This window comes from Chelmon rostratus, chromosome 23, assembly GCF_017976325.1.
Source record: "Chelmon rostratus isolate fCheRos1 chromosome 23, fCheRos1.pri, whole genome shotgun sequence".
NCBI classification, from domain to species: domain Eukaryota; kingdom Metazoa; phylum Chordata; class Actinopteri; order Chaetodontiformes; family Chaetodontidae; genus Chelmon; species Chelmon rostratus.
In genome coordinates this window covers 10,965,921-10,979,724 of record NC_055680.1, presented here as the reverse complement: position 1 = coordinate 10,979,724, position 13,804 = coordinate 10,965,921, and the positions used below count along the sequence as shown (strand labels likewise).

Genomic DNA, 13,804 nt, shown 5'->3' with positions numbered 1-13,804 from the left:
TTTAGGACTCGGGTTTGACAGAACAAATAATTCATTTTAGACCACACAATTATTTGGAATGACCAAGAAAATAATCAGCTGATAAATCTTGTCAATTCTCAAATATTGATGTTGGTATCGGCCTCAAAAATCCAGGAATGACTGCACTAGCAGCGTGTTATCTTTGTGGCCGCGTGAAGTATCCTCAGTTCTCACACCGTCTGACTTCCTGAACGCCTCATCATCAAATAATACACATTTGCTGCCAACTTGTGACGTAACAGGTCAAGTGTTTACATCTGTGTTTAACTTTTTAAGTGGCAAAACATTAATAGGCAGCGCAGGTGTGTCCATGTACAGTAGGTGACACCTGTGGAGGGGAGCAAGGATGGATGCGCCTGTCATACTACAAACCAGATCTGATCCTCATTGGCTGTTTGCAATTACACACACACACACACACACACACACACACACACACACACACACACACCTTGTCATATCAGCTGATCTGTCCCTCATCAGGCTTCATGTGACAGCTCAAGAATGAAGCTACTCAGGTCTGTTGCTCTCACCCTGACCTCGTCAATGTCACACACACACATCACTTTCCTGCCACTATCAGCAAGATCACGCCCAGCAGCAAGATCCAAGTGTGTGTGTCTGTGTGTGTGTGCGTGCTTTAAAAAATGCAGCAGATCGGCAGCGTAGCCTTCAAGGTCTTGGGAAGATGGGTGAGAGAAAACACGACCAGGCGGTTGATTCCAGCAAAGCGAGGGAGTGAAACAGAGTTTTCTTCACCGGTAATCGCCAAGGCAACAAACACATGATACGCACTGTTCATCAAAGATTAAACCATGCAAGGCCACAGGGTTCGACCTCCACTTTCTTCCATTTGATACTTCTTTAACAGTGATTTTTCATTGAAAGAGTCACTTCACAAGAGAATTACATGATCGTAAAAATAACTACGCTCGTTACCAGTCAACATTCAGTCCTCTCCGTATCTGGAGCTGCTGGTGAAAACTGTAAAAATAAAGTTTTCTTTCAGTGTTCCTCAACACAGAAACACCTGAGCCTTCATATAATTTAACAATACTACCACAGCTTTATTATTATTATGAGTCATTTAAACTTTATCACAGAGAAATCACGTGTTTTCCATCAGTTTTGTACAGTGGACGGCTCTAAATACTACAATACCCATGTGCCTCAGCCAGCGTTGCCGTGGAGATGAAGCCAGTCTGAGGTCTCTTTCAGAACACTTTGTTGCTGGGAACAAACCGCGGCGCCAGACTTGCCGAATTCATCCCAAACTGGCCCTGAGAGTGATTTTCTGCAAACTGTGAGCTTAAGCAGCAGAACTGCAAGCTCAGCGACTGGTTGCTTCACTCCGGAGTCGTGGTGCTGCAGACATGTGCTGCACCTCGCGTCTATGCGGGCACAGATGTGAGGAATTGAATGGGACCTTTTCATTTGGACACTCCAAACAACTCCTCGCACTTCACAGCTCTGTATCTTCGATAAAAAAGTAAAAATAACACATTTGCTCTGCTTGTATCTTGTTGTGTTTAATCCTAAATTCCACACTGATATGTTCATTCAAATAGATTCACCTGAGTTACCTTCTCCACAAATTTACCTCCACCCTTTCCTCTGCCCCGACCAATCGTCACTTTTCTCTTTCTCCAGCCATAATGCCCCGCTTTCCTTTCAACACTTTCTTCTCATCATCCATCTCCCTCTTGCTCTGGAAAAGCGTCCTCATCCATTCTCCATGCTTGCCGGCGTGTCCAGCTTCAATATTTGAGTGTCAACAACGCTTTATGAAAAGGCCTTTTGATGTCTGTCGAAATGAGGCAAACAGTAATAGTATGAATGCAAATATGTAGGCCTGATGGTCAATATTACGCACGCACGCAATCTGCAAAGCAGGGCAATTTCCATCCCGAGGCAGAAGCGAAGGTTATAAAACGATGGAGTAGCTGACCAGCTTTCATAGCTAAATACTGATTATAAATGCTGGTGCACAAAGGTTCAACAAAGCACTCAGACTGACACAAATATGCCCACACAGTGGAGATTTAGTCTCTATTCATTGTGCAGAACCAAATCCTCCTATTTCCTCTTCTTGCTTACACTGTAGTCAATGGAAGATTAGTCTGTGGCAAAGTGGACCTCAGGCAACATCTGAGACAACACACACACACACACACACACAGAGGCAGGCCCTAACATCACTTCCCTATGAAGGTGTTACTACTGGAGTGAACAACCGCTAGTATCCCTGAACATAACACTGCTCCTTCTTAAAATATGCAGTTTAGATCAGGAAGCTGATATTCCCCAAAGACACATCCGATTGATTTCCTGTCACGGGCGGAGGTTGTGTCATCCTTCACTGACCGTCATATTGTAAACTGATAGTTTGTGCACCGTGACCAACGTTGCATGAATCAAAGCAGCCTTTTCATTCACTTCAATGGACGTTGGGGTGCTAAACCAGAGGACTTCGGGGGGGAAAAAGCTGAACGGGGCTCCACTTTTACAGCAATGCAATGCAAAAACATGCATGTGCACATTCCAGGTCTATGACTTTATAACGTGAAGGCCATATTTCTACTCTTTACCTGGTGGTGCTCAAACACAGGATAAAACTGGAAATTTAAAATGCTTCCTCATCATAATATAAACTGCTGTGAAGTGTTTTGGCACCTGATCACCCTTCAAATTAACGTATATATTACTCAAGCCGGTCTTTCTTGATCGTATGTCATCGTTTCACTTGCACCTGAAGCGACATGCCCGCACCGGCTTCTTAAACCTGCTGGCTCGTTAGATGCATGCCAAAACTCGACACACGCAAAAAACTGTCCTGATATGCCCAAACAGCATCAAAGATGGAGGAGAGGCTTTGGTGCACTTGTAGAAAGAAATTTCTACACTAAAATTGACTGACAATCGTGTTAGTGCGCATTTTCCTCATCGAAACCACTGGATGCCGTTACATTCTGACCTGGAACATCAGCGACTAGACTAAACTGACCCTACAGCACCTGTTTTCCAGCTGTCCGGCCTGTTGTTCAGTGGCTGCTACATATTTAGCACATTATTTTCACACGGTGGATCTCCATGTTGGCCCCAGATGTGGCTGCAAAGAGATCCGTGGTGCCACTGCAAAGCCTGTCCTCTAGTCTTACACAACTGGGTTTTATTGGCTCATACAGGTTTGTAGAAAGCTTTAACACACAGCTGATGAATTCTGTATAGTGAGCAGCAGTGTGTGCGACAGCTTGATCATCCATCGCAAAGCTGTATATGTGTGTGTGTGTTAGCATTCAACTCAGATTACTCCTCCAGCCTTTGGATTTGGCTAATTGGACGGAGGCGATGGCCTGTAATGAGACGACGCTGCTGCCGCGGCGCACGCACATGACCTCATCACATGGTCTGTGAAGTCAGCGGGGGGAAAAAACGTCTCAGTCTCTCTCACACACACACAAACACACACACACACAAAACCTTCAAGACTCTCTGAACACCCAAACAGAGGAGAGTTGTTGCTATGTGTGCTGTGAGTTCGGTGACTCCCTCAACAGAGCGCCCAAACAAAGCAAACCAGACTTCACAGAAAAAGAAAAAACGTCCTTGACTTTAACAAAAACAACCCCCCCCCCCCCCCCCCCCCCCCCCCCCTGTGTCTCTGACCGCCTCCATTTTGTGATATTATCCAAACAAACCTGACAAACCAAATATGGCTTTTGTTCACTCAAACTGGCGAGGAATTGGCCTCTCCGCCGTCCTCAAGTAACTGCGCAGGTTGGTCTGCATCTTCCCACGGGGGCAAATCAGTTGCGTAATGCCATAATTAGGCTAATGAATGAAAGTGGAGTTTGCAGTGCGTAGAAATTTGAGCTAATTACCATCTTAATATGGATTGTGTAATCATAAGATGCAGGGGTGTACCTCCCACCTCGTCCCGCTCCTCATATCCATACAGTCGATTACACAACAGTCGAACAGAAAAGAAGGGGAGCTGATAAGCAGCTAAAAACGAGAATCATAAATTCATTTTATCTGGCTCACCAAGGAGGTCACGCTGTGCGTTTACACCCTGCATGCATGTGCAGGAGCTCGGTGCGTCTCCTGCACTGCAACAAACTGGGTTAAAACGCACAAACCGAGAAACCACACGCACATACACACACATTGTGACCTGAGCCTCACCCTCCTTGGGGGTCACGTCCCATCCACGTGATTGTGCTTTACATAACACTAGTAGTGCGGCTCGTCTAACCTAGTGTTGCCCTGGATTCCACACCCAGCAGCATTTTGTGCAGAGGAATGAATGCACAGTATGTACATTCATTCAATGCAGTCAGTTTAATGATTTAATGATGCAAGATTTTATTAAAGGACAGTTCTGATTTATTAACTTAACTTGGGTTGTGATAACTTATTTTCCCTGACTTGTTGTAAATTTCCCTCACAGAGTCAGTCTGTCTTCCTTCCTTAACTTTGACCTACTGTACTTACAGCAGTCGTGCGCACACAGTTTCCTTGTGTATGATTTTATTTGCAGTCACTCACTTTTTAACACCAAACACACTGGTTTAGAGGCAAAAACGTTGCCTTGTTTACAACCTGTCAGCTCGTGCTTCTTTTCCCGTTGCTGCAGCGATGTCGCCATCCTCCCAGACCTCACCGATCATCATCATCATGACCGAAAGCGGCAAAGGCGAAAACACTTATAATAAACCAGAACGATCCTTCACGGAGAAACGCAGACAGAGAGGGAGGGGACAATTACACGTCTTTTAATTCCGACGGTGGACTTGACTCGGTTGATCAAAAGCACTCGGTTGTGTGCGAGTTCCAGGTCGCTCCGCTGGCTGACTTTAAGTGTGTTTACCTCTTCCTGACTTCCAGGAGGTGGGAATGCGCCAAGCGGCTGCCAACTGGGCCAAGAAACCAGCAGTGTTACCAATAAAACTACATGGGTAGTCAGCGTCAATATACTTTTATTTCTATGCAGTTAAAGTTCATTTTCAGTTGTCACTGTAGTACTATTGGTAGCTTGGGTCGTTTTTTAAATATACAGTATACTGATAGAAGCTTTATTGGAATATTATGAATCTGACATTTTTCTGTATTTTTGCCTCAAAATCTGAGAGCTTTATGCCTAGATTAGCTAAAAACAGACTTCTCATCAATTTACTTTTAATATAAATCACTATCCCTATATTAGATGACATATAAACCAATAGAATGTTTCACCCATTTCGCCCACCCCTGCATGGATCAACATCCATCTGTTGATTCCTCACGACCTCACAATGTGAGCTTTAAGTGCAAGAGAATCCATGAAAATCTATTTCTATCTCTGTAAGAGCTAATAATAAATAATATTGGCAAATAAGACTTTGGACACAAGGAGAGCGTACACACACACACACACACACATTGTAGATACTGATCCAATTGGTCAGTTATGCATGACTTTCACCCAATTAGCCAACAGTAAACAAATGTAAACAGTCCCGCTTCTGTGAGCAACAACGTCCATGTGATTCATAAATGAGGGAAAATTAGTTTGGCTTTAAAGGCTTTGAAGGCGCTTGAAGCTCCGAATGTAGTTTTTAAAGCATTCATGCAGGCTGTAGGAACTTCAAAGGGCTACAGGTTATTTTGAGACTGGCACACGCGTCCCCCTCCAGATGGTAAAGAAATAAAGTTAAGGGACAGCTGGAAGCGCGGATAATAAAATTCTCTCACATGGTTTTCCTGCAGGAGATTGTGGGAGCTGTGACTGATTTAATTTAAATTAACATTTTGTCCCAGAAAATCCTCTCCACCCCATAAACGAACGCTCCTCTCTCTGTTCTGCCGACGTTATGTGCGAAACGCCAACACACACACGCACAAAGACCCACGCCGCTGAGTGAAATCTGCACGTTACAGTCACCGTCTCTCACACTTTGGCTGAACTTGACGCTTATACAAAGGCAGACACATCCACGCAGATGCTCAAATTCTCTACATAAAGACACATTTTGTGTGGCTGATTTATTCTATTTCTAAAAGACATTATTCGGAGTGAAACAGCTCAGCCTGCTTTTCCTCGTTATCTAAATCATGAGAGGTTATTTTTACACGTTACATATTACATAACCACTTTCAAATAGGATTGTTTTTGGCAAATGTCCCACTACTGATGCTCAATTTTAGCCTTCGGCTCTCTGTGCCAAAAGTATGCACCCCTGAGACATACGCACACTCTTTTCCTATACAAGCTGGTGCCTGCTGGGGGAAAACATCCCTGTAATTACTGCAGATCAGAGCTCTTAAAAAAGCACACAGGATCCACACAGACAAGATAATTAATCGTTTCTAAACTGCATTTTATTTATAGCAATGTATAGATTGGTCATCATGTGCCATCTCTGTGTTTCTCTTTCCATTTTTGCGTCTGTCTCTTTCTCTGGTTGCTGTCTGCTCTACAGCGAAAAGGAAAATGTCTCAGCGCAGCACTAAAATCTATTTTTAAGTGTCTCTGCAAGCGTTTAAAGGATGGAGCGAAACACAATGTGAAGAGGGAGGAGGACGAAAGGCGTGAAGACAAGAGAGGTTTTTGGTGAAAAACGGCTGAACAACAGTATGTGTCGTGAACAAAAGGGGAGGGAAGGAATTTCAAAAATCCTTCAGCCGAGATGTCGGACGAGGACAAAGATTGTGATGGATGAATAAGTGTGAGGACAAGCAGTCAAATAGAACAACAAAGATGCAAAGGCAACAATAAAGAAGGGAAAAAAAGGTGAGAAAAGAATCAAGAAGGCAAGATAGAGAGGCCGCAAATTATGGACTGCGAGAGAAAAGAGTTTCAGGAGAGTCCACTGGTCTTGGGGCTTGGCCCTGCTGTGGCCCGCCAGCCCACCGCGGCAAAAACACTCGCACAAAAGGATCATTTATTGGAGGAGGAAAGAGGGGGAGGCGGAATGGAGGGATGAAAGGAGGGGGAACACTGTACAGAGGCATTTGAGAGCTGTGTGAGTGAAACACTGGCCCCATCTCAACATTCACAGCCAATGTGTAACATTCTCCCCCCATGCTGCCCCGCTGACATACTCAGCAGCCAGAGCCCATATGGTCCCACTGTGGTAGCCTGCTAGCATTTATATTTAAAATACACCCGACATCGCCGCCTGCTTCCACCGGCGTGGCCTCTGTTTCCTAATAAAACCAACACGGCAACGTATGGATGCGGGCTGATGGCTCATTTCCATCTGTGAAATCTATGAAAACTGACTGTTGAGCTCAGCCTTGCTGCACTCACCGCAAGATCCCACGATGAATTTTTGCTAATGCCTAACATTTTTCATTAAATCCGACTGTGGAGCCGGGCTATGAAATGTTCACCACAAAAACCCATGAGGTTTAAGTCTAACACAACCTACGTTAGGAATCATGTGGAGGCTAGCAGCAACAAGGCCTGGCAGGATGTTTGCATCACAAGAGCCCCACTGTGGAAGGTTAAGTGAGACTACTGAGTGTTTTACTGATCCACATAAATCCACATCTCCATTTAAATGCTGCTCTATCTGCTTAAACGGCAGGCGTCTATTTCTTAACAGGCCAATTTAGTGCAGACAGTGGCTCAAAGAGAATGTTTGTCGATGAGGAAACGTCTCACAGTGACCTAGTTGAGGCATTGTTTCGCCGTGGTGGTCCCCCACAGCTAGAAAATAGCCCCGCACAGTAGGAAAAAAAATGTAAATACAATGAAAATTCATCATCTGGCCTTATTGACCTCGCTTTGCAGTTACAGCACACTGCTGTAGACTGTTGTGCATGCATTCCAGCATGTGATCACAGAAAAAAAATGGTGACCATAAAACAGTTTTTAACCCTGTAGTAGGCCAAACTAAACAACCACCACTTTTTGCTTGCGTACAAATCATAATAAACATTTTTTATAGCCAGAATTTAATAGCTTGCCCACATACATGTAAAATTCTACTGTGAATGAAATGGGCGTTTTTCCCTCAGTTAAACATTGACTTGACTTCACTATCCGCCCACTTTCTCACCTCTCTCTCCCTGTTTGCACTGACAATCAATCACACACAAACACACAGAAAATGACATATAATCTGATAATAAACAAAGCAAACAAAGATTCATGCTTCAAGCCGAGAGGTATGAAGTGTTGTCAACTCGAGTATTGTTATCTTCACTTCACCTGTCTCTCCTCTGCTCCAGTCTCTGTGTGTGTGTGTGTGTGTGTGTGTGTGTGTGTGTGTGCGCACCGACCTCAAGCAGAGGAAAGGAGAGAAACGAGTGCAGCTGTAAATGATGGCAATTATTTTTTAGGGGTGCTGGGATTACATTGAGGTGTGCTTGAGCACCCCTACAAAGACTCTAAAATTGCCAATGTCTATAAACCTGGCAACCCCACTTGAATCGCTTGCATACTTTCCTTCATAACACCATTATAATTTTGAAGTTGCTCGGTTCTGGGAACTCCTACAATCACATAAAATCTGAGATGCAATTCATGGAAAAATCATTATTCACCTTTGCTTTCTTCTGCTCATGTCACACTGGAGGGTCTTAGGTTGCCAGGTCAGTGGAAAATGGGGTCAAAGTTCAAAGTTATTGAACTTGGAATACAATGGTTCAGTGATATGGTTTCCATGCTAAGAGTGTCACTGCGGTGAAATGTTTGCAACAGCTCTCCTCATTGGAAAACAATGGCTCATCTGGATCAGAGGGACTCTGCTCCTTCTCATGTTATAAGCTTCAAAAACATCTCCTGAACCTGTACTCAAACACTGAAGGGAAAGACTGAATTGAGGTGGGGGTGTAGCACTGAGAATGCTTACACAACATGCAAGAAGTCTCTGGAGGATCAATCATCATAATCAATATTCATTGATTTTCAATAGGTTGTCGGGCCTTGCGTAATCACAGAAGGAAATCTATGAATCGTCAGAGCAGCCGATCTATATGTCATGTTATGGATTATGCAGGCAGTCATACAAATCAAACTGGTGTCTATATTCTAATGTGGCGCCAGGTGAAGTTTCATTACAAGCTCGATGGAGATGGAGGCTGCGCTTCATTGGATTACTTTGAGAGCATATTATTTTCCATCTGAATACTTTGACAGAGCAAAAGCATGAAGACAAAGGGAGAGGGAGACGGCAAGCAGCTGAACAAAAACAGTGGTAGATAGACAGATCACAGGGAGTGTTTGTGTGAAAGGAAAACTGAAGAGAGTCCAACACGTGTTTTAACAGAATAAAGGCAACTCTTACCTGTTCCCTCCTTGTTTCCATTCTGATGCGTCCGCAGCTCCTCTGATTTGTAGAAGTCGATGCTGGCGTAAGTGTTGAGGCTGGAACTGCTGCTACTGCTGCCAACTGCTGCGCTCACTCCCCCGACCCCAGAACCTCCACCCAGCACGGAGAAGAGACGAGATGGGGCCTGGCTACCTGAGGGTCCATCCAGGCCCAAATGGGGGCTCTCTTTGTTGGCCAAGTCTAAGTCAATATAGTTAAGGCCTTGCTCTGTGGACGAACTCTGAGTGTTTGTGGGAAGGGACTGCTGTCCAGGGAGGGCGAACTGAGAGGGGTTATCGGTCACAGCACCGTTCCCCCACAGCATGCTTTCAAAGCCCAGCCGGCGGGCCACAGCTTGGGCATGTTCTGGAAAGAGGGAGGCAGTGGAGGACGAGGAGGTAGAGGTAGAGGTGGGGAGGGAAGGTGAGGCAAGAAAGGTTTCTGAGCAGTGCCGTCTGCGTCCCTGGGGGTCGGCCCGGATGACTTTAGCACCGTGGTCTGGGTTGGGTCCTGGTTTGGGTAGGGGGAAGTCCAGACCCCGTGAAAGCACTGGAACAGAAGGATCAGTCCTAGTGGGGGAAGGGGCTTTGGGGGAGACACTGGATGATGACCTAGGGACGGTGTTGCTATTCAAGCTGAAGGCCATCTCTGTGTAGTCCCCACAGGATGTTGGGGACTCAGACTCAGTCACTGATGGAACACTTTCTCTGCTTTTCCTAAGTGGGGCCTCTGCCACTTCGGCCCCCTCTTCACGAGGGCCAGCAGTACCCTCGTCACAGGCTTTGGGGGCATGAGCAAGAGTTGGAGGCGTAGGAGGGGTGTGGAAAGAGGGGAAAACTAGTGGAGTAAGGGAGAGGGGTGAGGGGGATGGAGAAGGGCCCAAGTCCATGTTGACATACTCAGAGGCAGCTGGGGGGGTTATGGGGGCAGAGGGGCTACGGGAGAGGGGGATAAAGTTCCCTAAGCAAGAAGTTGGCCTGTGTTGAGGAAGCTTGCTGCTTGAGCCATGAGGCAACGACGAACCATGCCTGAGACCCCTGCCCCGCCCTCCTCCGACCCCTGTCTGGCTGCACTTCTCGCCCTTAAATTCAATGCTTACGTACTCTCCAGGGCTCTTAGGTTCTGGGGGCAGAGGGTTCTCACGGACCCTTGGAAGGGTGTTAGCCTTGGATACATCAACAAACAGGCTCACTGGTCTGCTTCTAGTATAGCTACCCTGCTTGGACAATCCACCTGAACCACGTCTCTGCTGGATCTTACTACCATCTTTGGACTGAGTTGTCCCAGCCACGGTGTTCACTGCCTGGTTAGCTCTGTCCTCGCTCTCTCCGAGGCTCTCGCTGCTGGCTGAGCTGGAGGAATATGAGGAAGAGGAGAGCGACAGGTGGCGTCCAACCATTGAATTGCCTGCTGCTGGTTGCTCCTGACGCCCTCCCATAGTCCTTCCTCCACCCATTCCCCTACTACAACTCCCATTGGGCCTTCTGCCTCGTCCAGGCCCATCATCAAAGTGTCCAGCAGAGGGGTTGTGTTTGTAAGATCGGGGAAGGGAATAGTAAGAATACACCATCTTGGGGGCTTGCTGTTGACAACTGGTCTCCAAATGACTGGTGTGCTCAGGAGGTGGGGGGCTGCCATTTACAGAGCGTGCACTGATTGGAGACATGTTCATATAGTCACTGCCTGCCCTGCTGTCGGCACTGCCACTTTCCACCCACGCCCCTCCAGAGAGACCTCCACGCTGGTCAGGGGAACAGCTGCTATTTGGGGACATTATCATATAGCCATCAGAAGCTGGTGGAGGGCGGATCTGCTGTGGAGGGGACACACTGTTGTTAGGGGTCATGGCCATGTAATCATCAGCAGGTTTGGAATCCGAGTCTGGGACAGAGACGGCCAGTGACTGGGACAGGGACACTGGAGGCTGAGTGACGCCAGGCAGCATGGACATGTACCCATTGTCCACACCTAAATCTACATTCCCACTTGCCCCTCCACCCCCTTCACTTTTGAATTCACCCGCCACATCCAAGTAACCTCCTCCTGCCCCTGCTGACCCAGCACCTATGACAGATTCCCTCTGTGTGGAAGAGGAGGTGGATGTAAAGGACTCGCGGCTGGTGCTCCTCGACATGATGGCATAATCAGCTGAATCTTCTTCGGCTGGCTCCTCAGCTCTGCGCTGACGTGGGGCCAGCCTCTCTAGGGCCATAGGAGGTAACGAAGCCCTCTTGCTCAGCAGCCGACGTTCAGCTTCACATTCGCGACTGGAGGAGCGGCGCAGCACTCTCCTGGTCTGGGGCTGCGAGCCACAGGCAGGTGTTCCTGGTCCTGGCAGCGAGCTGGATGTCAAGCTCCCTTGATTACTGGTACCACCACCACCACTACGTTGGCCCATGAGGATATAGTTGGCTCCCTCCTCGCTAAGGGACTGGCTGCCAACGCTACCAACAGAGCTTCCAGGGAGGCTTGGGGAGGGGAGGAGCGTGTGATCCCCAGGACTAGAGCCATACTCATCTGAGGAGCCATAGTCACTGGGAGAGCCTGAGACAGATGTGCGATGGGATGGCACACGACTGTAGGCACCAGACGGACCAGCACCAGCAGAGGTTGTGACACCTCCAAACTCAGACCCATGCCCAGAGCTAGATGAGAGGCTTGGAGCTGGGGAGGGTGCTGGGGTGGAGATGGAGCGCATCAACCCAATTGGAGTTTTAGCAGCTGTGGTGGGGGCTGAACGGGCTGACTTCGACCTGAGGATTGGGGTAGTGGAGCAGGAGCCATTAATGGAGGGGCTGGAGCTTGGCCCTTGGAGCGGTGTGGTTCCTGCCATCCCTTCTTCACCTTTCCCTCCATCACTGGCAGTGCGAGACCTTGGGAAGCTATGTCGTGGGGTGGGAGAGGCATTGGCACTGCTGACCCCTGCCCCACCATTAGCTCCACCAGGAGGCTCAGTTCGGGGACGGCGGGTGAAGCCCACCTGGCTAGGAGGAGGGTTTGGGTGGTGGCGGCGTGAGGGAACACTGATGGGGTTAGAAGCAGTAGCGCCTCCTCCAGGGCCGGAGTTCGACTGAGACTTGCTGCGTTGGCGGAACTCCTCGCTCAGTGCCTTCATGGCCTCTAGCAAAGTTTCATGCATGTTCTGGGCCACCACCGAATCATCCACCTAAGACACGAAACAAAAACCCTCTCAAAAAGTAAACTCAAAGCATAATTCTGCTAGAATTTATTTGTGAATTCATTCTTCACTACAATTCAAACCATAAAGAGAATTTAAACTGAATATTCCTTTTTCTCTAAATTGAATTTGTAATTAAAGAGTATCTTTAGTTCAGGACAGCTGAAATACTGGTTGGTTGGTTTCTTTAATTTATGACTGACTCTAATTCTGGGATTAATTTAGCTACATTTGTAAAACAGCTTGTTTTGCAATTGTAATTGAGTTGCTTTAGCATTGGACATGGAGGGTCTTAAAATCTAAAGTGCTCCTGTTTAGGCACTATAGACATACCAAAGAATAGTGTCACCGCCGCCTTTGATTTCCGGCTTTAAGTTGCGGTCAAGCAACAACCTTTATGAATTGGAAGATAATGTTGGGTTACATGAACTTTAATGGTAGCGTTGGGTAACTTTGCAGTTTCTCCAACTCTGCTGATTACAGGCTCTTAATGTATGTGGGACTGGAGGGTGAAACTCAGCATAAAGGGGAATGAAGATTATAGGCTCACCTGCATCCAGAACTCGCCTGGGCCAGTCACCGCAGAGCGCCCCACTTCAACGAAAAAGAAGTTCTCTGAATGCCCGCAGCGTCGGACGTTCATCAGCTGCAGCACCACGGCAGCAGCATCAGAGTTGAGTTTGACAAAGTTGACTGTCTTGTCAGTCAGGCAAAGGCGGTAGATCCCCACCAAGTTCTTGGTTTGGCCGAGGCCTTTGGGCCACACCTTCACCTGCCATACCTCTTTGAATGCGGGCCCAGGATTGGGCACTCCATAGTCCCCCGCAGCACCGCTGTCAGATGGATTCTTACCTTCAGGGACAGACAGAGACAAGAGATTGAAACTTAAATACTTAACACTTTTGTTTAAAATAGACAGGCAGTTAAAGTGTTATATAGAGGAGTGTTTATGGAGAACGCTTGTATGTACAACTGCTGCAACAAAGCACTGACGTGACCTTCATGCATCTGTGACCAAAGGGCACACCAGGTGAAACCACCACTATTTACCTCTTAGTGGAGGGCAAGGGCCCTTCATTATGCAAGATCTGCTGATATTGAGCTTTTCACTGATTTTTAAACCAGATCTGAGATCAAACGGAGCATGCAGGAGCTTGTGAGACCTGCTCACTGTACCTGCAGGCTCCATACCTGGGGTCTCATTCATCAACCACACACAGGCATCCTGTCACACGCACGCACACACACAAGCACATATATCAGTGTGGAAAAATTAACTTGCTGACAACTAAAGCCCTGCATAAGA

General features: G+C 47.1%; 1 protein-coding gene across 1 annotated transcript in view; it reads right to left on the bottom strand.

The window, feature by feature from the left end:
- si:ch73-335l21.1 (insulin receptor substrate 1-B) overlaps positions 1–13,804 on the bottom strand; it is a 46,243-nt gene that overhangs the window by 21,741 nt on the left and 10,698 nt on the right. Inside the window, exons 2-3 of the mRNA XM_041965098.1 lie at positions 13,049–13,350; positions 9,297–12,486 (exon numbers count right to left, since the gene is read on the bottom strand). Coding sequence (XP_041821032.1) covers positions 9,297–12,486; positions 13,049–13,350 — 3,492 coding nt within the window. The remainder of the gene's footprint in view (positions 1–9,296; positions 12,487–13,048; positions 13,351–13,804) is intronic.